At 41.4% G+C, this 25645-nt stretch overlaps 1 protein-coding gene across 1 annotated transcript; it reads right to left on the minus strand.

Annotated features, from left to right (window-relative positions):
• Nucleotides 1-852: 852 nt before the first annotated feature.
• LOC115195903 (zinc finger CCCH domain-containing protein 15-like) lies at nt 853-24074 on the minus strand. The gene is made up of 10 exons (XM_029756246.1): nt 23870-24074; nt 23129-23224; nt 20534-20639; nt 14196-14348; nt 13997-14097; nt 12223-12405; nt 11758-11904; nt 11534-11638; nt 11232-11364; nt 853-1115 (listed from the first exon to the last, which is right to left on the minus strand). The coding sequence occupies exons 1-10, from the start codon at nt 23945-23947 to the stop codon at nt 943-945; spliced, it is 1275 nt and encodes a 424-aa protein (XP_029612106.1). The 5' UTR covers nt 23948-24074; the 3' UTR covers nt 853-942.
• Between the last annotated feature and the right edge of the window lie 1571 nt (nt 24075-25645).

Raw genomic sequence — 25645 nt, forward strand, 5'->3', positions numbered from 1 at the left:
ACGTAACAGAATGTGGAAAACGTCAAGGGGTCAGAATACTTTATAAATGTCATGTTCATCCAACCATGTTCTATTTTGCTAATTGTAGGCTGTCTGTAATTGCCTCAATATTTCATGGTGTGCAAAGTGCCAAATCTTTATTTAGTGCATTATAGGGTAAGCATTAGAATAAGCTGCCTCAATATTTGCAGCCATTGGTGAGATCTTTCTAATAGCTGATCAATTGTTAGTATTGTGGAATAATTCTAATGTTAAAGTAAGATGAATGGAAAAAGCTGACCCGAGAGCAATGTCTGCCTTTCTTTCGCTCCTATCAATAGACACACCTCAACGACACACTTAGTGAACATTCTCTTTGCGTGGTGTTTGGGAAACGCATGTTACTTTGTCGGCCGTTGTAGGAAAGACGCATCGTTAAAAACACTCATAAGCCTGAAGTTCCATCGCTGTCAGGAAACCCGGCCCAGGATGTATTCCTCATGGTCTCTACATCATGGGTCTTTATTCTGTAAAACTCAATATATGCAGATCCCAAAAGTGTAAAATAATTTCATGAATATGGAATTGCTTTTAATCTGCTATTCAATCAGGGTTTTTTACACTACAACCCTACGTCCCCGTTGTACCTGCTCGAAAGGAGTTGCACAATCTGTCATGGTATGGTCTAATAATACAAGTCAGGAGGATGTTTATTTGATAGAACCCAAAATCAATATACAGGATTCAGGACAGCCAGAAAGAACTGGTAATTTCACATGAACCAGATTCAAGATGTATCCCCTCTCAAATCCTTTTCACTCTCTTCGCAATCAGGACCACTGAGGGGGAAAAGAAACAGCAGCAGCAACAAGATGTGAGCATCAAGATGTTTTATTGTGAATCTGTTTTAGACATCTCTTATTCATAGTCCTAGAGGCACTGTTCTACTAGAAGTCATCATTGTCAGTCATCCAGGTCCAGTGTGTTGAGTTCCTCATCCAGTTCGTCCAGGTCCTCGCCGGTGAAAAGGTTCTCGTCCACAGGCACGGGCTCTGCTTCCTTGTCGTCGAGAGTCTCGTCTTCCCCGTCGTGCCCGTTCTCCTCCACACCTCCGCAAGCACCGTTCAGCTGGTCATCTGGGAGATGGCGCAAGGCACAGGTTCAGAACATCACATCTGCTCAGTCAAAGGCATCAGATATATACGCAGCATCTGTGCTGTGACCCATGAACGGAATTGCAATGGTAGGTGACGTGGCAAGGGAGTCATTCAACTTTGTGCAAGGGGCATCTGGGATTAGAATTGATATTTTTGGACTTTTAATATAGCTATTGATTTCTGAAGAATATAACTTATAAATTCCTCATGATGGGGTATGACAGTTAGTTCAACTGCCATACCCCATCAGAACCCAAAATATAAGCTTGTTTTACTCAATTGTTTACAATTACATTGCTTACAAACACTGTATAGCTTAAAGGGGAAATCCTCAGTTGAAACAAAGTCCATTTCGGTAAAAAGCTATGGGATTGGGTTCTATGGGATTGAATTCACTCAAATTCATACAGCGCCATGGATGCAAGGACTGACCATCCATGATATCAAAATTATAGTTTTAACTAGGGGTTAGAACCGGTTCAGGGAACAGAACCAAAACCATTTTCAAGGAACAGAAATGGAACCGGGAACGAAAGTGATCCATACTGTTCCAGGAACAGAACGGTTATTTTAACTTATTTCCATGCTTTTAACATTATTTTGTGTTCCAAGCATTTATTTCTAGTCCCACAAGCTGAAAATATTTTGCAGCGTGCAGGCTCCCTGCCCCTCCCAAGTATAGGGTACTGTACTGACGTTAAAACCGTGATAAGATCGGAGAGGTTTTTTATTAGCTAAAGAATGGATTAACTTTTTGAATGCTACTTTCCTATTACTATAGGCCTAGTTATCACGTTTCACATTGGATTTATTCATTTAAAAAAAAAAGTAAGACGTGTTTTTAATTCTGGTGCCGCTCTGCACACACAAGCTTGTTAGCTAGCTCAAAAGGACATTCAAAGTCCCTTCATAGAAGCTCCTAGGTATAATTCTGTGGGCCTAATTGAGATAATGCATGTCATAAGATGCCTAGTGCTTCAAGCCTGCTCTTCAACCCTCTCTTCACACATCTTGTGCCATAGGCTACACTTGTCTGTTCATCACGCATGTGATGCACTAGACGACCGGTTCTTATAGCCTTACCCTTATTCTACTCCTCCTCTGTTCCTCTGGTGATGTAGAGGTTAACTTCTCTAGGGCAGGGGGCAGTATTTTGACATCCGGATGAAAGGCTTGCCCAAATTAAACTGCCTGCTACTCAGGCTCAGAAGGTAGGATATGCATCTTATTAGTAGATTTGGATAGAAAACACTGAAGTTTCTAAAACTGTTTGAATGATGTCTGTGAGTATAACACAACTCATATGGCAGGCAAAAACCTGAGAAAAATCCAACCAGGAAGTGTGGAAATCTGAGGCTTGTAGTTTTTCAAGTGATTCCCTATCCAGTACACAGTGACTTAGGGTTCATTTTGCACTTCCTAAGGCTTCCACTAGATGTCAACAGTCTTTAGAACGTTGTTTCATGCTTCTACTGTGAATATGGAGCGAACAAGAGGGCCTGGAGTCAGATGAGTGAGAAAATGACATGAGCTCAGAGGCGCGCACTCACGTGAGTGTGAGCTGTGTTCCTTTTCTTTTCTGAAGACATAGGAATTGTCCGGTTGGAATATTACTGAAGATTTGTTAAAAACATCCTGAAGATTGATGCTATACATCGTTTGACATATTTCTACGAACGTAAATAGAACTTTGTTTGACTTTTCGATGTGACATTTTCGCTCGCTTCCTGCATTTGGAGTAGTGGACTGAATGCGCGAACAAAACGGAGGTATTTGGACATAAATGGACTTTATCGAACAAAACAAACATTTATTGTGGATCTGGGATTCCATAGCATTCTGATGAAGATCATGAAAGGTAAGTGAATATTTATAATATTATTTCTGAGTTTTATTGACTCCACAAAATGGCGGGTTTGGTTGTTGTAGTCAGATTATTGCAGTGTGCTTTCGCTGTAAAGTTTTTTTGAAATTTGACACAGCGGTTGCATTTAAGGAGAAGTATATCTATAATTCTTTGAATTACAGTTTAATATTTTATCAACGTTTATAATGAGTATTTCTGTAAATTGATGTGCTCATTCACCGTAAGTTTTGGGAGGCAAAACATTTCTGAACATTACACGCCAATGTAAAAAATGATATAAATATGAACTTTATCGAGCAAAACATACATGTATTGTGTAACATGAAGTCCTATGAGTGCCATGATCAAAAGGTTAGTGATTCATTTTAGCTGTATTTATGGTTTTTGTGACGCCTCTCCTTGCTTGGAAAATGGCTGTGTGGTTTTTCTTGTCAAGGTGATGTCCTAACATAATCTAATGCTATGCTTTCGCCATAAAGCCTTTTTGAAATCGGACAATGTGGTTGGATTAACGAGAAGTGTATCTTTAAAATGGGATATAATAGTTGTATGTTTGAGAAATTTGAATTATGAGATTTTTGTTGTTTTGAATTTGGCGCCCTGCTATTTCACTGGCTGTTGAATAGTGTGTCCCGCAGGTGGGACGGTCACGTCCCACATACCCCAGAGAGGTTAACCCAGGCCCTGTTGCCTCTAGTTCCACTCCTATTCCCCAGGCGCCATCATTTGTTGACTTCTGTAAGAGCAAAAGCCTTGGTTTCATGCATGTAAACATCAGAAGCCTCCTCCCTAAGTTTGTTTTATTCACTGCTTTAGCACACTCCACCAAACCTGATGTCCTAGTCGTGTCTGAATCCTGGCTTAGGAAGGCAACCAAAAATTCTGAAATTTCCATCCCCAACTACAACATTTTCCACCAAGATAAAGGGTGGAGTTGCAATCTACTGCAGAGACAGCCTGCAGAGGTCTGTCATGCTATCCAGCTCTGTACCCAAACAGTTTGAGCTTCTACTTTTAAAAATCCACCTTTCCAGAAATAAGTCTCTCACTGTTGCCGCTTGTTATAGACCCCCCCTCAGCCCCAAACTGTGCCCTGGACACCATATGTGAATTAATTGATGCCCGTAATGGGTCCGCGGTCAAACGACCACCCCTCATCACTGTCAAACGCTCCCTAAAACACTTCAGTGAGCAGGCCTTTCTAATCAACCTGGCCCGGGTATCCTGGAAGTATATTGACCTCATTCCGTCAGTAGAGGATGCCTGGTTATTCTTTAAAAGTGCTTTCCTCACCATCTTAAATAAGCATGCCCCATTCCAAAAATGTAAAACCAGGTACAGATATAGCCCTTGGTTCACTCCAGACCTGACTGCCCTTGACCAGCACAAAAACATCCTGTGGCGTACTGCATTAGCATGAAATATCCCCCGCAATATGCAACTTTTCAGGGAAGTTAGGAACCAATATACACAGGCAGTTTGAAAAAGCTAGCCTTTGCTTTCCTAACAGAAATTTGCATCCTGTAGCACAAACTCCAAAAAGTTTTGGAACACTAAAGTCCATGGAGAATAAGAGCACCTCCTCCCAGCTGCCCACTGCACTGAGGCTAGGAAACACTGTCACCACCGATAAATCTACGATAATCGAGAATTTCAAGAAGCATTTTTTTCTATGGCTGGCCATTCTTTCCACCTGGCTACCCCGGTCAACAGCTCTGCACCCCCCACAGCAACTTGCCCAAGCCTCCCCCATTTCTCCTTCACACAAATCCAGATAGCCGATGTTCTGAAAGAGCTGCAAAATCAGCTGGGCTAGACAATCTGGACCCTCTCTTTCTAAAATTATCCGCCGCAATTGTTGCAACTCCTTTTACTAGCCTGTTCAACCCCTTTCGTATCGTCTTAGATCCCTAAAGATTGGAAAGCTGCCGCGGTCACCCCCCTCTTCAAAGGGGGTGACACTTAAGACCCAAACTGTTACAGACCTATATCCATCCTACCCTGCCTTTCTAAAGTCTTCGAAAGCCAAGTTAACAAACAGATCACTGACCATTTCGAATCGCACCGTACCTTCTCCGCAATGCAATCTGGCTTCCGAGCGGGTCATGGGTGCACCTCAGCCACACTCAAGGTCCTAAACAATATCAAAACCGCCATCGATAAGAGACATTACTGTGCAGCCGTATTCATCGACCTGGCCAAGGCTTTCGACTCTGTCAATCACCACATTCTTATCGGCAGACTCAACAGCCTTGGTTTCTCAAATGACTGTCTCGCCTAGTTCACCAACTACTTCTCAGATAAGAGTTCAGTGTGTCAAATCGGAGGGCCAGTTTTCCGGACCTCTGACAGTCTCTATGGGGGTTATTATTTTTACAGCTTATTAGCGTACACCTAATATGTTCCCCCTGTTGATGATGTTTATTAAGGTTGAACCAAAAGACTGCATGTAACAAAAATGAAATGTGAAATTTGAATAAAACAATAATGTGGATACTAATATGATGTACAATATTCCATTATGTTTCTATATGATAACAAAGCCATATATATATTTCTTTAACAGTTTCATTAATTCATTTCAATTACCGTAAATTCCGGACTATAAGCCGCAACTTTTTTCCCAGGCTTTGAACCTCGCGGCTTAAACAATGACGTGGCTAATATATGGATTTTTCCCGCTTTCAATTCCCCCCCCCCCCCCAAAAAAATCACATTCTGTGACGTGCTCAGTTTTTTGGCGGCATGAAGCTTTCATTAGACCAATGAAATTGCCGAACGGGTTAACCTGTCTGGGCTAGGGGGCAGTATTGAGAATTTTGGAAAAATATGTTCCCATTTTTAACTGCCTCCTACACCAACTCAGAAGCTAGAATATGCATATTATTGTTCAGGTTTGGATAGAAAACACTCTGAATTTTCTAAAACTGTTTGAATGGTGTCTGTGAGTATAACAGAACTCCTATGGCAGGCAAAAACCTGACAAGGTTTCAAGCAGGAAGTACCCTGTCTGACAAGGAGTCGTGCGTCTTGCATCTTTTTATTGAAAAGTAAGGATCTTAGCTGTAACGTGACAATTCCCAGGGCTCCAATAGGCTCTCAGAGCCCGCGAAATAACTGAAGGTTTACGAGGGAGCCTCAGGTTGAAACATATTATCGCCTTTTGTAAGTGGATGCTCCGAGGACCTTTGAATGATGCGCGTGCATGAGTCGCTTCTGAGGAGAAATTTTATTCGGCTGTTTAGGCTCAATGCATACTCCCGGTCGGAATATTATCACTTCTCTACGACATAAATGGCATAAAAATTGGTTTTAAACAGCGGTTGACATGCTTCGAAGTACGGTAATGGAATATTTAGACATTTTTGACACGCCAATGCGCCATGCGCGAAACCGGGAAGAAGCATTCTAGAACTCACGAACAAAACGTCGCTGTTTGGATATAACGATGGATTATTTGGGACCAAACCAACATTTGTTATTGAAGTAGAAGTCCTGGCAGTGTATTCTGATGAAGAACAAGCAAGGTAAGAACATTTTTCTTATAGGAAATGTGATTTTGGTGGATGCTGACCTGGGTGGGTATCTAAATAGCTAGCCCTGTAATGCCGGGCTATGTACTTAGATTATTGCAAAATGTGCTTCATCCGAAAAGCTATTTTAAAATCGGACATATCGAGTGCATAGAGGAGTAATGTATCTATAATTCTTAAAATAATTGTTATGCTTTTTGTGAACGTTTATCGTGAGTAATTTAGCAAACTGTTAGTAAATTCAACGGAAGTTTGCCGGGGGTTATGCGTTTTCTGAACGTCACATGCTAATGCAAAAAGCTGTTTTTTGATATAAATATGAACTTGATTGAACAGACATGCATGTATTGTATAACACAATGTCCTAGGTGTGTCATCTGATGAAGATCATCAAAGGTTAGTGCTGCATTTAGCTGTGGTTTGGGTTTATGTGACATGATATGCTAGCTTGAAAAATGGCTGTCTGATTTTTTCTGGCTGGGCACTCTGCTGACATAATCTAATGTTTTGCTTTCGTTGTAAAGCCTTTTTGAAATCGGACAGTGGGGTTAGATTAACGAGATTCTTGTCTTTAAATAGCTGTAAAATAGTCATATGTTTGAGAAATTGAAGTAATAGTATTTCTAACGATTCAAAAATCGCGCCACTGGAATATCAGTAGCTGTTACGTAGGTGGGACGAAATCGTCCCACATACCCCAGACAGGTTAAGGTCAAACAACTTTTTTGTTTACTGTTTAGATTAAATCGAGCGCTCTCAAACTTCCCATCATTCTGATTACGGTAGTCATTTTGTGAGAAATGCATATGATGCAGCTTTCAAGTTGAAGGCGATTGATCTGGCTGTTGGAAAAGGAAATAGAGCTGCTGCACGGGAGCTTGGTCTTAATGAGTCGATGATAAGACGTTGGAAACAGCAGCGCGAGGAATTGACTCTGTGCAAAAAGACAACTAAAGCTTACGGCAAATTTTTTATTTTTGTTACAAGCCGTGTTTCGTTAAAGCCTATTTATTTTTGTTACAAGCCATGTTCATTAAAGCCTGTGTAAAGTTCATTTGTTTCAATGTACCGGTAGGCACCTGCGGCTTATAGACGTGCACTTATTTATGTTGAAAATAAAAAAATAAAAATAATTCAGTGGGTGCGGCTTATATTCAGGTGCGCTTAATAGTCCAGAAATTATGGTAAGTTAATCATTATGACACCCCTCACTACTGTCATTGGATACACTAATTGCACTGTGGTTCTACATAACCTGGTTCAAATATTCATGACATTACCCTAAAGAAGGCACAGTGATGCCGAAACATTGGTAAATACCCATTAAATTGCTGGGAGAATACACATGGAGTGCGCGACTTTCTTTATTTTGATAGTTTATAGTTTATAGCCACAGGGTTCAATTCTTGGGCCGACTCTTTTCGCTGTATACATCAATGATGTTGCTCTTGCTTGCTGGTGACTCTCTAATCCACCTCTACACAGACGACACGATTCTGTATACTTCTGGCTCTTCTTTGGACACTTAACAAACCTTCAGACGAGCTTCAATGCCATACAACACTCCTTCCGTGGCCTCCAACTGCTCTTAAATGCAAGCAAAACTAAATGCATGCTCTTCAACCGATCGCTGCCCGTACCCGCCCACCCGTCTAGCATCACTACTCTGGACGGTTCTGACTTAGAATATGTGGACAACTACAAATACCTAGGTGTCTGGTTAGACTGTAAACTCTCCTTCTAGACTCACATTAAGCATCTCCAATCTTAAATTAAATCTAGAATCGGCTTCCTATTTCGCAACAAAGCATCCTTCACTCATGCTGCCAAACATAACCTCGTAAAACTGACTATCCTACCGTTCCTTGACTTTGGCGACCTGTATGCTCTCGTTGGCAGGCCCTCGCGTCATATGTCGCCAAACCCACTGGCTCCAGGTCATCTATAACTCTTTGCAAGGTAAAGCCCCGCCTTATATCAGCTCACTGGTCACCATAGCAGCACCCACCCGTAGCACGCGCTCCAGCAGGTATATTTCACTGGTCACCCCCAAAGCCAATTCCTCGTTTGGCCGCCTTTCATTCCAGTTCTCTATTGCCAGTGACTTGAACGAATTGCAAAAATCACTGAAGCTGGAGACATATCTCCCACTAACTTTAAGCATCAGCTGTCAGAGAAGCTAACCGATCATTGCACCTGTACATAGCTCATCTCTAAATAGCCCACCCAACTACCTCATCCCCATGTTATTTAATTTTTTGCTCCTTTGCACCCCAGTATCTCTACTTGTACATTCATCTTCTGCACATCTATCACTCCAGTGTTTAATTGCTAAATTGTAATTATTTCGCCACTATGGCCTATTTATTGCCTTACCTCCCTAATCTTACTACATTTGCACACACTGTACATAGATTTTCTATTGTGTTATTGACTGTACGTTTGTTTATCCCATGTGTAACTGTGTTTGTGTCACACTGCTTGCTCTATCTTGGCCAGGTCACAGTTGTAAATGAGAACTTGTTCTCAACTGGCCTACCTGGTTAACCTGTCTGGGCTAGGGGGCAGTATTGAGAATTTTGGAAAAAATATGTTCCCATTTTTAACTGCCTCCTACACCAACTCAGAAGCTAGAATATGCATATTATTGTTCAGGTTTGGATAGAAAACACTCTGAATTTTCTAAAACTGTTTGAATGGTGTCTGTGAGTATAACAGAACTCCTATGGCAGGCAAAAACCTGACAAGGTTTCAAGCAGGAAGTACCCTGTCTGACAAGGAGTCGTGCGTCTTGCATCTTTTTATTGAAAAGTAAGGATCTTAGCTGTAACGTGACAATTCCCAGGGCTCCGATAGGCTCTCAGAGCCCGGGAAATAACTGAAGGTTTACGAGGGAGCCTCAGGCTGAAACACATTATCACCTTTTGTAAGTGGCTGCTCCGAGGACCTTTGAATGAGGCGCGTGCATGAGTCGCTTCGGAGGAGAAATTTTATTCGGCTGTTTAGGCTCAATGCATACTCCCGGTCGGAATATTATCACTTATCTACGAGTTGAATGGCATAAAAATTGGTTTTAAACAGCGGTTGACATGCTTCGAAGTACGGTAATGGAATATTTAGACATTTTTGACACGCCAATGCGCCATGCGCGGGACCATGAAGAAGCATTCTGATAGTGTCTAGAACTCACGAACAAAACGTCGCTGTTTGGATATAACGACGGATTATTTGGGACCAAACCAACATTTGTTATTGAAGTAGAAGTCCTGACAGTGTATTCTGATGAAGAACAAGCAAGGTAAGAACATTTTTCTTATAGGAAATGTGATTTTGGTGGAGGCTGACCTGGGTGGGTATCTAAATAGCTAGCCCTGTAATGCCGGGCTATGTACTTAGATTATTGCAAAATGTGCTTCATCCGAAAAGCTATTTTAAAATCGGACATATCGAGTGCATAGAGGAGTAATGTATCTATAATTCTTAAAATAATTGTTATGCTTTTTGTGAACGTTTATCGTGAGTAATTTAGCAAACTGTTAGTAAATTCCCCGGAAGTTTGCGGGGGTTATGCTTTTTCTGAACGTCACATGCTAATGCAAAAAGCTGTTTTTTGATATAAATATGAACTTGATTGAACAGACATGCATGTATTGTATAACACAATGTCCTAGGTGTGTCATCTGATGAAGATCATCAAAGGTTAGTGCTGCATTTAGCTGTGGTTTGGGTTTATGTGACATAATATGCTAGCTTGAAAAATGGCTGTCAGATTTTTTCTGGCTGGGCACTCTGCTGACATAATCTAATGTTTTGCTTTCGTTGTAAAGCCTTTTTGAAATCGGACAGTGGGGTTAGATTAACGAGATTCTTGTCTTTAAATAGCTGTAAAATAGTCATATGTTTGAGAAATTGAAGTAATAGTATTTCTAACGATTCAAAAATCGCGCCACTGGAATTTCAGTAGCTGTTACGTAGGTGGGACGTAGGCTAAATAAAGGTGAAAAAAAAAAATCTAATAATAAAATAAAAATGTTAACTAGCTTGCCTGCTCAATCCGCACTGATTGGTGAAGTAATTTAATCAGCTAAAATAGTTACAGAAACTTTATAAAACAGTTACTTTTTGGGGGTTTGAACCGATTCAAAACTTTCTTTTGCTGGTCGGAAGAGTGGAACAAAATTATTTTGGGGCTTCTGTTCAGAATGAAACGATTGTAAAATAATTTCAGTTCCAAACCCTGGTTTTAACCATGTTTTACTTTGTTTACAAACATTGGAGTAAGACAAGCTTATATTTTGGATTCTGACGGGGTACGATAGTTGAACTAAGCTCATGAGGCATTTATAAGTATTATTCTTCAGAAGTCAATGGGTACATATCATTCATTTATAAATCCAAAAGTGGATGTACCAACTGCAGATTGTCCCTTTAAAACTATAATTTTGATCAAAAGGATGGTCAGTCGTATCATTAGGTCTGTCTACGAATTTGAGTTTACCAGCTGTTTTCAGAAACAAGTGAATCTCGGATTGCCCCTTTAAAGGCTGAGGGCCAATTGTGTGATATAAAGAGGTTTAAAGACAGACATGTTATGGAAAACACATTGGGATAGAAATAAATGCTTTGAAAAAAATTGAGATCAAGGATAATGTGGCTTCCATTAATTTTATTGGCAGAATAATTTAAAACACTCACCATTCGTTTCCTTTGTTGGCTTTGATTTGGCTGTGAATCTGTCAACTGCAGCAACAGTTATTCCAGTGCTGTCAACTTCCTTTGGAACAAACCTGGCTAGATCAACATCCTGGAACTCCTGAACATATTCAACCTGTGGGGGGGTGGGGGGGGGATGACCAGTATCAATGTCATAAATATGTATCACTTCATGATAATTAAATCTGGTGTAGCACCAACACACTTTCTTAAGGTACTTCAGTAAAGATTTCCTGAGTATCCCCAGAGATGCATACCTATTGAAAAATGTGTTTCAGGCTTACCTCATTAACGTCATCACTGTCCTCAACATATTTTATGTCATCAGCCTCCTCATCGTCATCATCAGCCAGATCAGGACAGAACTCAAATACTTGACGGCCACTAACCTACACAACAACTCGTGTTAAAATGTTTTCCACTTATCTGTAAGATGTGATACTGCAAAATACATGATTATTTCGAGCTTTAGTGTCATCCTCTGGTAGAAAACAAAATCAAAGCTCACCCCAAAGGACCTGCCAGCTTTGAAATCAGCCTTCTTTTTCTCCATGTCTTGCTCTGCCTTGGCCACTTTCTCTTGCCTTTTCCTCTTTTTCCAGGCCAAGAAGGTCTCCAGAGTTATTCGGGTGACATTTGGTCCTAGGGCAGATCGCTGACAGACAAAGTAATTTTTTGGTAACATTTCTTAAACAGTAACAGCCCACGGAAACTTCACAGAATCTCAGCACTGTTGTTGAATAAGTCACAAGTTAGATCTTTTTTTTTATGTTGGTCACCGAGTGATCTCAAACATTAACAGAGTTAACAGACAGTCCTGGCATCCATAGCTCTTTATGCATTTCAGAGTGGATAAAGTAGCAGAGCTGCCGACTGAAACAAACATTGTGGCTTTAAGAGTAATATGGGCTAAATAATAATAAGACAAATCTCAAGTAGGAACATGAATTTTAGTGAAAGAGGTCAAATCTACCTCATTCTCTATCAACTCTTCCATTGAGATTTCATCTTCCTTTTCGTCCTTCTTCTGGTCTTTCTTGAGCACAAACCCAGCAGGCAATGCATGGCGGTACATACAAGTGTCAGCTCCACTAGGACATACCCAAAACCAACCATATTTGTTGTTTTCAATGGCATCAAGGAAATGCTTGCAAACCTACAAGACAATAAAAGCAGAAGTAAGTCTATAGCCAATGTATCTTAATATACAGTGCATTCAGAAAGTATTCAGACCCCTTGACTTTTTCCACTTTACGTTACAGCCTTATTCAAAAAAGAAAAATGTTTTTTCCCCCCTCAATCTATACACAATAGCAAAGCAAAAACTGTTTTTTAGACATTTTTGCAAATTGATTGAAAATAAACTGAAATATCACATTTACATAAGTATTCAGACCCTTTACTCAGTACTTTGTTGAAGCACCCTCGGCAGCGATTACAGCCTCTAGTCTTCTTGGGTATGATGCTACAAGCTTTGCATGCCTGTATTTGGGGAATTTGTCCTATTCTTCTCTGCAGATCATCATCTCAGGTTGGATGGGGAGCATTGCCGCACAGCTATTTTCAGGTTTCTCCAGAGATGTTCGATCGGGTTCAAATCCGGACTCTGGCTGGGCCACTCAAGGTTATTCAGAGACGTGTCCCGAGGCCACTCGTCTTGGCTGTGTGCTTAGGGTCGGTGTCCTGTTGGACGGTGAACCTTCAGCAGAGTCAGAGGTCCTGAGCGCTCTGGAGCAGGTTTTCATCAAGGACCTCTGTACTTTGCTCCGTTCATCTTTGCCTCGATCCTGACTAGTCTCCCAGTCCCTGCCGCTGAAAAACATCTTGACAGCATGATGCTGCCACCACCACGCTTCACCGTAGGGATGGTGCCATGTTTCCTCCAGATGTTATGCTTGGCATTCAGGCCAAAGAGTTCAATCTGGTTTCATCTGACCAGAGAATCTTGTTTCTCATGTTCTGAGACTCCTTTAGTACCTTTTGGCAAACTCCAAGCGGGCTGTAATGTGCCTTTGACTGAGGAGTGGCTTCCGTCTGGCCACTCTACAATAAAGGCCTGATTGGTGGAGTGATGCAGAGATGGTTGTTCTTCTGGAAGTTTCTCCCATCTCCACATAGGAACTCTGTCAGAGTGACCATTGGGTTCTTAGTCACCCTGACCAAGGCTCTTCTCGCTCAACTGCTTAGTTTGGCCGGGCAGCCAGCTCTAGGAAGAGTCATGGTTCCAAACTTCTTCCATTTAAGAATGATGGAGGCCACTGTGTTCTTGGGGACCTTCAATGCTGCAGACATTTTTTGGTACCCTTCCCCAGATCTGTGCCTCGACATAATCCTGTCTCGGAGCTCTACGGACAATTCCTTCAACCTCATGGCTTGGTTTTTGCTCTGACATGCACTGTCAACTGTGGGACCTTAGACAGGTGTGTGCCTTACCAAATCATGTCCAATCAATTACATTTACCACAGGTGGACTCCAATCAAGTTGTAGAATCATGTTAAGGATGATCAATGGAAACTGGATGCACCCAAGCTCAATTTCAAGTCTCTATGTAAAATTAAAAAACTGTTTTCGCTTTGTTATTATGGGGTATTGAGTGTAGATTGAGGAGGATTTTTATTTATTTAATCCATTTTAGAATAAGGCTGTAACATAAAATGTGGAAAAAGGAAAGAGGTCTGAACATTTTCTGAATGCACTGTATAGTAGTGATGAATCTTAGCTCTTAGTGGGATATGCCAAAACACACAATTTGAGTTTTTGAGCTTTGAGCTTTTTTCTTTTCAGCTTCTCCGTGCTTCTGGTTCACAACCTCCTCCAGCTTCTTCTCATCCCAATTATCCATGGTGTCTATACAAAACAGGATAAATAGTCAGCTCTACAAAACCCAGCAGAGATATCAGCTGTTTATTCACTGCTGACAACACTAATGATTAGAAGACACTAACCTTTCTCAAGCTCGTCATCTCTCTTGTCAACGTAGAGGCTCCGTTTTTCACACTTCCTCTCAAGTGTCAAATCGTGGGAGAACTTGCACTTGTCTCCTTTGGTGCATTGGCCTTGCTTGAAGAAGGCACAGAGAACTGACTTTGGGTCCACTCCTGCAGAATTAAGAGGAAAATGTAATAAGTACTGAATGTTTCTTCTCGCACTCATTACCTCGGTCTTTCCTGCCACTGTTGCCAGACGGGTGGATTGAATAGAAAAACTACATTTTTCTTATTCTGTTTTGTTATTGTAACCAAACAAGGTAACAATATTGGGTAATGATTTAAATTATGTACAGTACCAGTCAAAACTTTGGACAACTACTCATTCAAGGGTTTTGCTTTATTTTTACTATTTTCTACTTTGAAGAACAGAAAAGACATCAAAACTATGAACACATGGAATCATGTAGTAACAACAACAACAACAAAAAGTGTTAAATTAAAATATATTTTATACATTTTAGATTCTTCAAAGCATTCACCCATTGCCTGGACAGCTTTGCACTCTTGGCATTCTCTTAATCAGCTTCACCTGGAATGCTTTTCCAACAGTCTTGAAGGAGTTCCCACATGCTGAGCACTTGTAGGCTGCTTTTCCTTCACTGTGCGGTACAACTCATCCCAAACCATCTCAATTGGGTTGAGGTCAGGTGATTGTGGGTTGCCAGGTCATCTGATGTAGCACTACATCACTCTCCTTGGTCAAATAGCCTTTAAACCTGGAGATGTGTTGGGTCATTGTCCTGTTGAAAAACAAAATGATAGTCCCACTAAGCGCAAACCAGATGGGATGGCGTATCTCAGCAGAATGCTGCGGTAGCCATGCTGGTTAAGTGTGCCTTGAATTCTAAATAAATCAGTGTCACCAGCAAAGCGCCCCCACACTTCATGGTGGGAACCACACATGCGGAGATCATCCGTTCACCTACTCTGCGCCTCACAAAGACATAGCGGTTGGAACCAGAAATTGCAAATTTGGACTCAGCAGACCAAAGGACAGACTACTACTGGTCTAATGTCCATTGCTCGTGTTTCTTGGACAAAGCAAGTCCTTTCTTCTTATTGGTGTCCTTTAGTGGTTTCTTTGCAGCAATTCGACCATGAAGGCCTGATTCACACATGTTGAGATGATGTTGAGATATGTGTTACTTGAACTCTGTGAAGCATTTATTTGGGCTGCAATTTCAGAGGCTGGTAACTCTTATGAACTTATCCTCTGCAGCAGAGGTAACTCTGGGTCTTCCTTCCCTGTGGCGATCCTCATCAGAGCCAGTTTCATCGTAGTGTTTGATGGTTTTTCCTGACTGCACTTGAAGAAACCTTCACAGTTCTTTACATTTTCCCGATTGACGGACCTTCATGTCTTAAAGTAAAGATGGACTGTCGTTTCTCTTTGCTTATTTGAGCTGTTCTTGCCATAATATGGACTTGGTATTTTGCCAAATAGGGCTATCTTCTGTATACCACCCCTACCATGTCACAACAACGGATTGGCTCAAATGCATCACGGAGAAAAGAAATTCCACAAATTCACATTTAACAAGGGACACCTGTTAACCTCTCTTGGGCAGGTGGGACGCTACCGTCCCACCCACGGTTCACACTATTCAACAGCCAGTGAAAAATCAGAGCGCCAAATTCAAAACAACAAAATGTTATAATTCAAAGTTCTCAAACATACGACTATTTTACACCATTTTAAAAAGGTACACTTCTCCTTAATGTAACCACATTGTCCGATTTCAAAAAGGCTTTACGGCGAAAGCATAAAGTTAGATTATGTTAGGACAGGTACAACAAGAAAAACCACAGCCATTTTCCAAGCAGGAGAGTGGTCACAAATACCAGAAATTCAGCTAAAATTAAGCACTAACCTTTGATGATCTTCATCAGATGACACTCCTAGGACTCAATGTTAGACAATACATGTATGTTTTGTTCGATAAAGTTCATATTTATATCCAAAAACAGCATTTAACATTGGCGCGTGATGTTCAGAAAATATTTTGCCTCCAATACTGCCGGTGAATCAGCACCACAATTTACAAAAATACTCATCATAAACGTTGATAAAATATTAAACTGTTATTCAAAGAATTATAGATAACCATCTCCTTTATGCAACCGCTGTGACAGATTTCAAAAAAGCTTCACGGGGAAAGCACACTTTGTAATAAACTGAGTACGGTGCTCAGAAACATACACCAGGCAATACAGATACCCGCCATTTTCGAGTCATCTAAAATCATAAATAGCATTATAAATATTCACTTACCTTTGATGATCTTCATCAGAAGGCACTTCCTGGAATCCCAGGTCCACAATAAATGTTGTTTTGTTCGATAAAGTCCATAATGTATGTCCAAATACCTCGTTGTTTGCACATTCAGTAAGCTACTCCAAATGTAGGGAGCGCGCCCAAAATTTCACGACAAAAAGTTTAAAAAAAGAAGTTATATTTACGTTCGTTGAAACATGTCAAACGTCGTATAGAATCAATCTTTAGGGCCTTTTTAACATAAAACTTCAATAATATTCCAACCGGACGATTCCAATGTCTTGAAAAACGTTTTGGAACACAGCTACCTCATCACGTGAATGCGCGCCACAAAACTCATGTCATTTTCTGAGTCACCAACTTCCCGGCCTTCGTGTTCGCTCTCTGTTCACTGCAAAAGCCTGAAACTGTTTGAGAAATTGAAGTAATAGCATTTCTAAGGTATTTGAAAATTGCGCCACAGGATTCAACTGGCTGTTACGTAGGTGGGACGATTTGGTGCCACCTGCCCTAGAGAGGTTAAAGCTGTTACAAATGCTTTTACATGTTAGTGTTAAACTTGTAATTTGAGACAGTCTTTTACAAAGCCCTCATGCATTGCAATAAACTTTTCTATACAGAGACAACTTAGAGCGAACATTGCAAATTGGGTTAATTGAAACCTGATATAACCCTCCAGAGAAAACTATGCACTAATGGAATGAATAATGTTCCAAGTTTTTTTATTTGGAATTTTAACATCTCTTATAGTATCTCCGACACAAGACGGCAATGATGCAACTATGCACACCCGTTGGCTTTCTAGACTGAGGATAAACACAGTAGTTTGCCTGGTGCACAAAGATAGTCTGAAAATGCTCAGTTTATATCATTATACCTTTTTGCACCTTTGCCCTGTTCTAATTCTTGACAAACACTAGTAGTGGGTAGTATGCAGAAGCCTAATCAGTGATTAATCCTGACAATATGAGTTTGCTAAGCATTCAATAGGGTAAGGTCGTAAAACGTCATTTTATATTAAACAGGGCATTTTTCTGAATCGATGTACAGTTGAAGTTGGAAGTTTACATACACCTTAGCCAAATACATTTAAACTCACAATTCCTGAAATGTAATCCTAGTAAAAATTCCCTGTCTTAGGTCAGTTAGGATCACCACTTTATTTTAAGAATGTGAAATGTCAGAATAATAGTTAAGAGAATGATTTATTTCAGCTTTTATTTCTTCCATCACAATCCCAGTGGGTTCCTGACTGAGCTGGTGTAACGGAGTCAGGTTTGTAGGCTTCCTTGCTCGCACACGCTTTTTCAGTTTTGCTCACACATTTTCTATGGGATTGAAGTCAGGGCTTTGTGATGGCCACTCCAATACCTTGCCTTTGTTGTCTTTAAAGCCATTTTGCCACAACTTTAGAAGTATGCTTGGGGTCATTGTCCATTTGCAAGACCCATTTGCGACCAAGCTTTAACTTCTTGACTGATGTCTAATTTTCCTCCCTCATGATGCCATCTATTTTGTGAAGTGCACCAGTCCCTCCTGCAGCAAAGCACCCCCACAACATGATGCTGCCACCCCCGTGCTTCACGGTTGGGATGGTATTCTTCGGCTTGCAAGCCTCCCCCTTTTTCATCCAAACATAACAATGATCATTATGGCCAAACAGTTCCATTTTTGTTTCATCAGACCAGAGGACATTTCTCCAAAAAGTACGATCTTTGTCCCCATGTGCAGTTACAAACCGTAGTCTGGCTTTTTTATGGCGGTTTTGGAGCAGTGGCTTCATCCTTGCTGAGCGGCCTTTCAGGTTATGTCGATATGCTAGAATCCTGACTAGAACCCCCAAAAAATATATTACTCCAGTGGCTTCCTGTTAAGGCAAGGGCTGATTTCAAGGTTTTACTGCTAACCTACAAAGCATTACATGGGCTTGCTCCTACCTATCTTTCAGATTTGGTCCTGCCATACATACTTACACGAGCGCTACGGTCACAAGAAGCAGGCCTCCTAATTGTCCCTAGAATTTCTAAGCAAACACCTGGAGGCAGGGCTTTCTCCCACAGAGCTCCATTTTTATGGAATGGTCTGCCTACCCATGTGAGAGATGCAGACTCGGTCTCAACCTTTAAGTCTTTACTGAAGACTCATCTCTTCAGTGGGTCCTATGATTGAGTGTAGTCTGGCCCAGGAGTGTCTCTGCCTGGCCGGTTCCCCGCTCTCCACTGGGATTCTCTGCCTCTAACCCTATTGCAGGGGCTGAGTCACTGCCTTACTGGTGCTCTTCCATGCCGTCCCTAGGAGGGGTGCGTCACTTGAGTGGGTTGAGTCACTGACGTGGTCTTCCTGTCTGGGTTGGCGCCCCCCCTTGGGTTGTGCCGTGGTGGAGATCTTTGTGGGCTATACTCAGCCTTGTCTCAGGATGGTAAGTTGGTGGTTGAAGTTATCCCTCTAGTGGTGTGGGGACCGTGCTTTGGCAAAGTGGGTGGGGTTAAATCATGCCTGTTTGGCCCTGTCCGGGGGTATCATTGGATGGGGCCACAGTGTCACCTGACCCCTCCTGTCTCAGCCTCCAGTATTTATGCTGCAGTAGTTTGTGTCGGGGGGCTAGGGTCAGTCTGTTATATCTGGAGTATTTCACCTGTCTTATCCGGTGTCCTGTGTGAATTTAAGTATGCTCTCTCTAATTCTCTTTTTTTCTTTCTTTCTCTCGGAGGACCTGAGCTCTAGGACCATGCCTCAGGACTACCTGGCATGATGACTCCTTGCTGTCCCCAGTGTACCTGGCAGTGCTGCTGTTCCAGTTTCAAATGTTCTGCCTGCAGCTATGGGACCCTGACCTGTTCACTGGGCGTGCTACCTGTCCCAGACCTGCTGTTTTAAACTCTCTAGAGACAGCAGGAGCGGTAGAGATACTCTCAATGATCGGCTATTAAAAGCCGACTGACATTTACTCCTGCTCCATGAGGTGCTGACCTGTTGCACCCTCGACAACTACTGTGATTAATATCATTTGACCATGCTGGACATTTATGAACATTTGAACATCTTGGCCATGTTCTGTTATAATCTCCACCCGGCACAGCCAGAAGAGGACTGGCCACCCCTCATAGCCTGGTTCCTCTCTAGGTTTTGGCCTTTCTAGGGAGTTTTTCCTAGCCACCGTGCTTCTACATCTGCATTGCTTGCTGTTTGGGGTTTTAGGCTGGGTTTCTGTACAGCACTTTGTGGCATCAGCTGATGTAAGAAGGGCTTTATAAATACATTTGATATAGGACTTGTTTTACTGTGGATATAGATACTTTGGTACCTCTTTCCTCCAGCATCTTCACAAGGTCCTTTGCTGTTGTTCTGGGATTGATTTGCACTTTTCGCACAAAAGTATGTACATCTCTAGGAGACAAAACACGTCTCCTTCCTCAGTGGTATGTCGGCTGTGTGGTCCCATGGTGTTTATACTTGCGTACTATTGTTTGTACAGATGAATGTGGTACCTTCAGGCATTTGGAAATTGCCCCCAAGGATGAACCAAACTTGGAGGTCTACATTTCTTTTTTGAGGTCTTGGCTGATTTCTTTTGATTTTCCCATGATGTCAAGCAAAGAGGCACTGAGTTTGAAGGTAGGCCTTGAAATACATCCACAGGTACATCTCCAATTGACTCAAATGATGTCAATTAGCCTATCAGAAGCTTCTAAAGCCATGACGTAATTTTCTGGAATTTTCCAATGTTTAAAGGCACAGTCAACTTATCGTATGTAAACTTCTGACCCACTGGAATTGTGATACAGTGAATTATAAGTGAAATTATCTGGTCTGTAAACAATTGTTGGAAAAATGTCTTGTGTCATGCACAAAGAAGATGTCCTAACCGACTTGCCAAAACTTTAATTTGTTAATAAGAAAGTTGAGGAGTGGTTGAAAAACGAGTTAATGACTCCAATTTAAGATTATGTAAACTTCCGACTTCAACTGTACTAGAAGAAACTTTGTAGCTGAATATAGAAGACATTTCCATCCTCACCTTTAGCGACTTTCTGAGCAGCCACTACTGGCTTGAAAAGCTCGTTCAGCTCATCCAACTCTTTCTTCTTGTCACCCTTTTTGTTCTTGTCCCCTTCAGCAGCAGCCTAGGAAAACAGGATCTAGTTAGTCACAAGTCCACAATAGGAACCAGGTTTGTCGGCCTCCTGACCTATTAGCAAGCTATAGCTTGAGTTTAGGTCGGCTTTATATCCATTTACATTTTCCAGAAGGTGCCTTGTTTTGCCTTGTGTAGCAAGAACGTTGAATTAACTGTCATTTGGACTTACTCTGCCAATTGTCCACTTGGTTGGTCTTTGCCATTTGAAATTTCACAAAATATCCACAGGAAAGTATTATCAAACCGACTTTTAAAAATGCTTGTTCTGCTGTTGAAATTCCTATCTGGCAGTACGCATGCATCGGGTGCATGTATTTATGTCTTATGTGCATGCTTCAGGGGATGAAAAAATGGCGCCATGTAGCATCTTCTGTCATTGAGCAAGGCACTTAACACCCCCCCAAAGTAGAATAGCTTTCAGGCAACAGAATAAAACATGTGGTCAACCCTCAGTCTGGAGAGCTACTCTGTGTGCAGGCTTTTGTTCAAACAGAGCCAGTTTATCAAGATCCAGCATAGCAGCTTATTTCTAAAATGTTTGTTAGAGGGGGACTAGAATAAAAGCCTACACACCCATTGGCTTTCCTGGAGCACACACTCCTGTCAAAGACCACATCACCTCAACCTTACAGCCTAAACCCACTTCAATTTGCTTACCGCCCCAATAGATCCAGACAATGCAATCGCCGTCGCACTGCACACTGCCCTATCCCATCTGAATAAGAGGAATACCTATGTAAGAATGCTGTTCATTGACTATAACTCAGCATTCAACACCATAGTACCCACCAAGCTCATCATTAAGCTGAAGGCCCTGGGTCTGAACCCCACCCTGTGCAACTGGGTCCTGGGGACTTCCTGGGTGTGTGGTGCCAGGAAAATAACCGCTCACTCAACGTCAACACAACAAAGGAGCTGATCGTGGACTTCAGGAAACAGCAGAGGGAGCACGCCCCTATCCACATCGATGGGACTGCAGTGGAGAAGGTGGAAAGCTTCAAGCTCCTCGGCGTACACAACACTGAAATGGTCCACCCAACAGACAAAGTGGTGAAGGCGGCGCAACAGTGCCTCTTCAACCTCAGGATCCCAAGAAATGCAACGGGTTGCTTTAGCTGTCCACATTCTGGCATAGCACACTGTTCCCGACTAGCTCTCAAAAACTCTTGGGGGCATTTTGACATCTAGCGAGAAAGAATCATTCAAATAAATATACACTTACAGTGTTGCACAGATCCATACAGCTTTGGGTGGCTCCATCCGGCAAAACTACACTTCCTGAGTTACGCTTACACACAAGTGTTTGGAGCAACGATAGATAGCTAATTTGCACCGGTGGGCGCTTCTGTGGCTGTGGTCCAAACACTTAAAAGACACATCCTATCCCCTCAGCCCTCAAATTAAGTGGACACTTCTGATGAGGTATCATGACGTCTGACGAGTATACACTTGCAGGGCAAGGGAGGAAGGAATGATTTTAAAATGGACCATGCTTGGCCAGAAATTCATCACTCATTCATCCCGTGATGATTGTGTTTTCAGCCGCAGGTAGCTTATGGGTGCTATATATACCCTACGGTCAATTATGAGTGCATGCCTACTTAAATTAAATATATAATTATACGCCTACTGTATGCTTGCTAGCAAATTAATTAGCTAAATAACATTAGCTAGAACATCTGAAGGAAAATGTTTTATTTCTAAAATGTCCAAAAGATAACAAAAACATATTTACGAGACGCGTTTGTGCCGTCATGTGCATTAGTAGCACAATTTCTAACTTATTTGCATTCGTTTTTACTTACACTTGTATGTTGTCTTCTCCATTGATGTTTTTACATTTTCGCTGACTTTTCTTAGCGGGTGTACAATCTTCGAGAATTGAAAAATGGGGAGTTTCAGGCCCCGGAGTGAACATAATTATACACTCGCAAAGCCGACTAAAAACGAGGGCTGAGGGGCTTATGTTGCAAACTCCCCTTGCTTGGCTAATCATTTGGACCGCCCTCCAAGATGGCGACAGGGCATAAGGTATAAGTGGACAACTGTGTGTCTTTTAAGTATTTGGACTGCAGCCGGTCTTCCATAAACAAGCGCTGTAATATGGCCGTGTGGGAACACTAACCACAAAGTGTGTAGATATTTAACATTTAGTTTAATTTTCTTTACTGATATGGAAGAAACGTTCCTTATGTTTCCAAAACAAGCGATGCATGTTAATGTTAACAGCAAGAGTCAGGGCTCTTAACAAAACTCACCCGGTCAGATGATACTATTGTCAATAGGCGCTAAAGCAATTCATGTCTATGAATGGGGTACATTCTGACTAGAGAGAAGACATGAACAAAAGCCTGATTCTTATGGCTATAGATTGATGATGCTCTAATAGCAAACAACTCTGTAGAAATTACAAGTCAAGCCAGTGGTCATTCACTGAGAAACAACAAGACTGTAGGCCTGACTGGTCCAGCTTACCTTACTACCAGGAACTTGCTTTACTTGCTGAGAGACATTCTTGATAAATTTCTGTTGTTTTCCACCCTTTTTGTTCTTCAACCCAAATGTCTTGTCCTACATAAAAGATAAACAAATGGAATATCAGCAATTTAATAAGGACATAACGTTAAACGTTTGTTGGCAGGCTACCAAGAAGAAACCTCTGAACGACAAAATAATACGGTTTCTGACGCTAGCTATCTAAGTAGTTATAGTGGGTGACTAACTAGCTAACTTACTTACTGTACCAACAAAGATTAGATATGATAACTAGCTAGCCATCTGTGTTACAACTACTAACTAAGCAGTTCATTCAAGCCGTGGACAGACGATCACACAACCTAGCAACCTAGCTAACGTTAATTCGAATACATAAATGTGTAACCTTTGCTAGCTACCGTCTGCAGCTAACTAGCTATATCATGCAAGCACACGTTAGCTACCAGTAGCTACCACGTTCTTAAAAAGGGGTTAGCATAAGAACGCTAACGTTTGTCAGTTTGGTACCTAGCAAATATAACGGTTGGAAAGTGTTCTGCCTTTAACAATCCGTGGTTTAACTAGCTAGCATCTAACGTTCTGTTTAACTTACTAGCTAGCTTCACAAAATAACCTTTGGACGTTACTGTAATTTAGCTAGCTACCGGTACCTTTGTAGCTTGCAAACTAGCGTAGCATTATCCCATTTAATTTGGCTATCGTGCGCAAAAGGGATTTCACCTCAATTATCTTTTCCTTCTTCTTTTCTTGCGTTTTTTTACTACCCGCGGCAGCTTGAGCTGGTTTCTTCGGAGGCATAGTGAATGATGTAACTATATTTTGAAATATTATATTACGATAGCCACCGCTACATGCAGTACTAACAGGCCACTCCGTGACAACTTGTTACCAAGTTGACGCTGAATGACGTACGTGTTCATTTTTCCTTCGTAGGTGTTTTTTTGGGGCGGTTGGCATCCAACATTAATGGTGCATTACCGACACCTACTGTGCTGGAGAGTATTGACCATCGTTTTACGTCCTCGTCCCTCAGCGGTTGTCACTCTGTACCACAGCCACAAAGACAAAATCGTGGCTACAAATTCATGAAATTCATCTTCATTTAAGGTTAGGCACAATGTTAGCAGTGTGGTTAAGATTAGGGTTCATTTTAAAATCAGATTTTAAGAAGATAAATTGTGGAAATATGTTCATTTTCTAGTCGGAACTAGGAAACTTGGACATGTCCGACTTGCTAACTGGTTGACCGCGGCACGTGTTAGCACAACCAGTTAGCAATTCTGACATTTCTGATTTTCCTAGTTCCGACTAGAACTTGAACGCACACGGCAAGTATCCAGCTGGAGACTGGGAGCCATTGGCCTGTCACTAAAAGTGACCTGTTACTAAAAGCGGACCCTCACGAAAACCAATAATATCACCATCTATTGGCCAGTTTATGTTTAGCAATCACCAAAATCAATACTTTTGTCATCTACTGGCAGGTTATTCTATAATCATGAAGAAACAGAAAAGTCAGGCTCATTTAATTAATGCATTTATTACAACATTGAACTGACACTCCACTTCCTCTCTGACTTATTCTCAACAAATTGAATCCTTGAACTTCACTAAAGGCGATTGTAGTCTTTTCAAGATAATCATTCTCATTAGTAGCAGCATAGCAGTAGCCTTTCAACAGCTCCATGTCCATTTACAACAAAGTCTTCAAATGTTTTGCAATCACCATTGTTGCGGAATCTTGGAGTCAAGACTTGTACATTTATCATTTAGATAGTGTCAGCTCTGTAGGATTGATATGTTTTTGATATACTGTGGCACAATATACGGTAACATTTTATGTTATTTTCAATTGTCCAACATACTTCTCAATTCTTCAATATTCTTTTTTACAGTCTAAAGTTACAAGGTCCAAGTCTCAAGTGGAGTCCCAAGTAGAATGGGTCGAGTCTCGAATCAAGTACAAGTCCAAATCGTCTCAGGAGGCGACCTGACAAACCGTTTTCCACACCTTGAAAAAAACATTAAATTTGCATGGCTTGTAAGTAAGCATTTCACAGTTAGCTCTACACCTGTTGTATTCGGCGCATATGATAAATAACATTTGATTTGATTTTATCCATTGACACACCTCAGTCTACTAGCCAGTCTACTAACCAGTGTGGGCTGGGTGGAAGCCTAGCGATTAATAGGTTGGGCCAGTAACCTAAAGGTTGCTGGTTTGAATCCCTGACCTGAATAGTTTAAATCTGTTGATGTGCCCTTGAGCAAAGCACTTAACTTGTTATGGATAGGGGGCAGTATTTTCACGGCCGGATAAAAAACGTACCCGATTTAATCTAGTTATTACTCCTGCCCAGAAACTAGAATATGCATATAATTAGTAGATTTGGATAGAAAACACCCTAAAGTTTCTAAAACTGTTTGAATGGTGTCTGTGAGTATAACAGAACTCAAATGGCAGGCCAAAACCTGAGAAGATTCTGTACAGGAAGT

Source organism: Salmo trutta, chromosome 6, assembly GCF_901001165.1.
Source record: "Salmo trutta chromosome 6, fSalTru1.1, whole genome shotgun sequence".
NCBI lineage: Eukaryota > Metazoa > Chordata > Actinopteri > Salmoniformes > Salmonidae > Salmo > Salmo trutta.

Bases quoted from the DNA above. Each gene is read 5' to 3' on its own strand.
- LOC115195903 (XM_029756246.1), bottom strand. From the start codon at position 23,947: ATGCCTCCGAAGAAACCAGCTCAAGCTGCCGCGGGTAGTAAAAAAACG. The intron at 20,640-23,128 runs GTAAGCTGGACC...CTGTTTTCCTAG, and splicing joins AGCAAGTTCCTGGTAGTAAG to GCTGCTGCTGAAGGGGACAA. The intron at 1,116-11,231 runs GTGAGTGTTTTA...GCCATCTCCCAG, and splicing joins GCCAACAAAGGAAACGAATG to ATGACCAGCTGAACGGTGCT.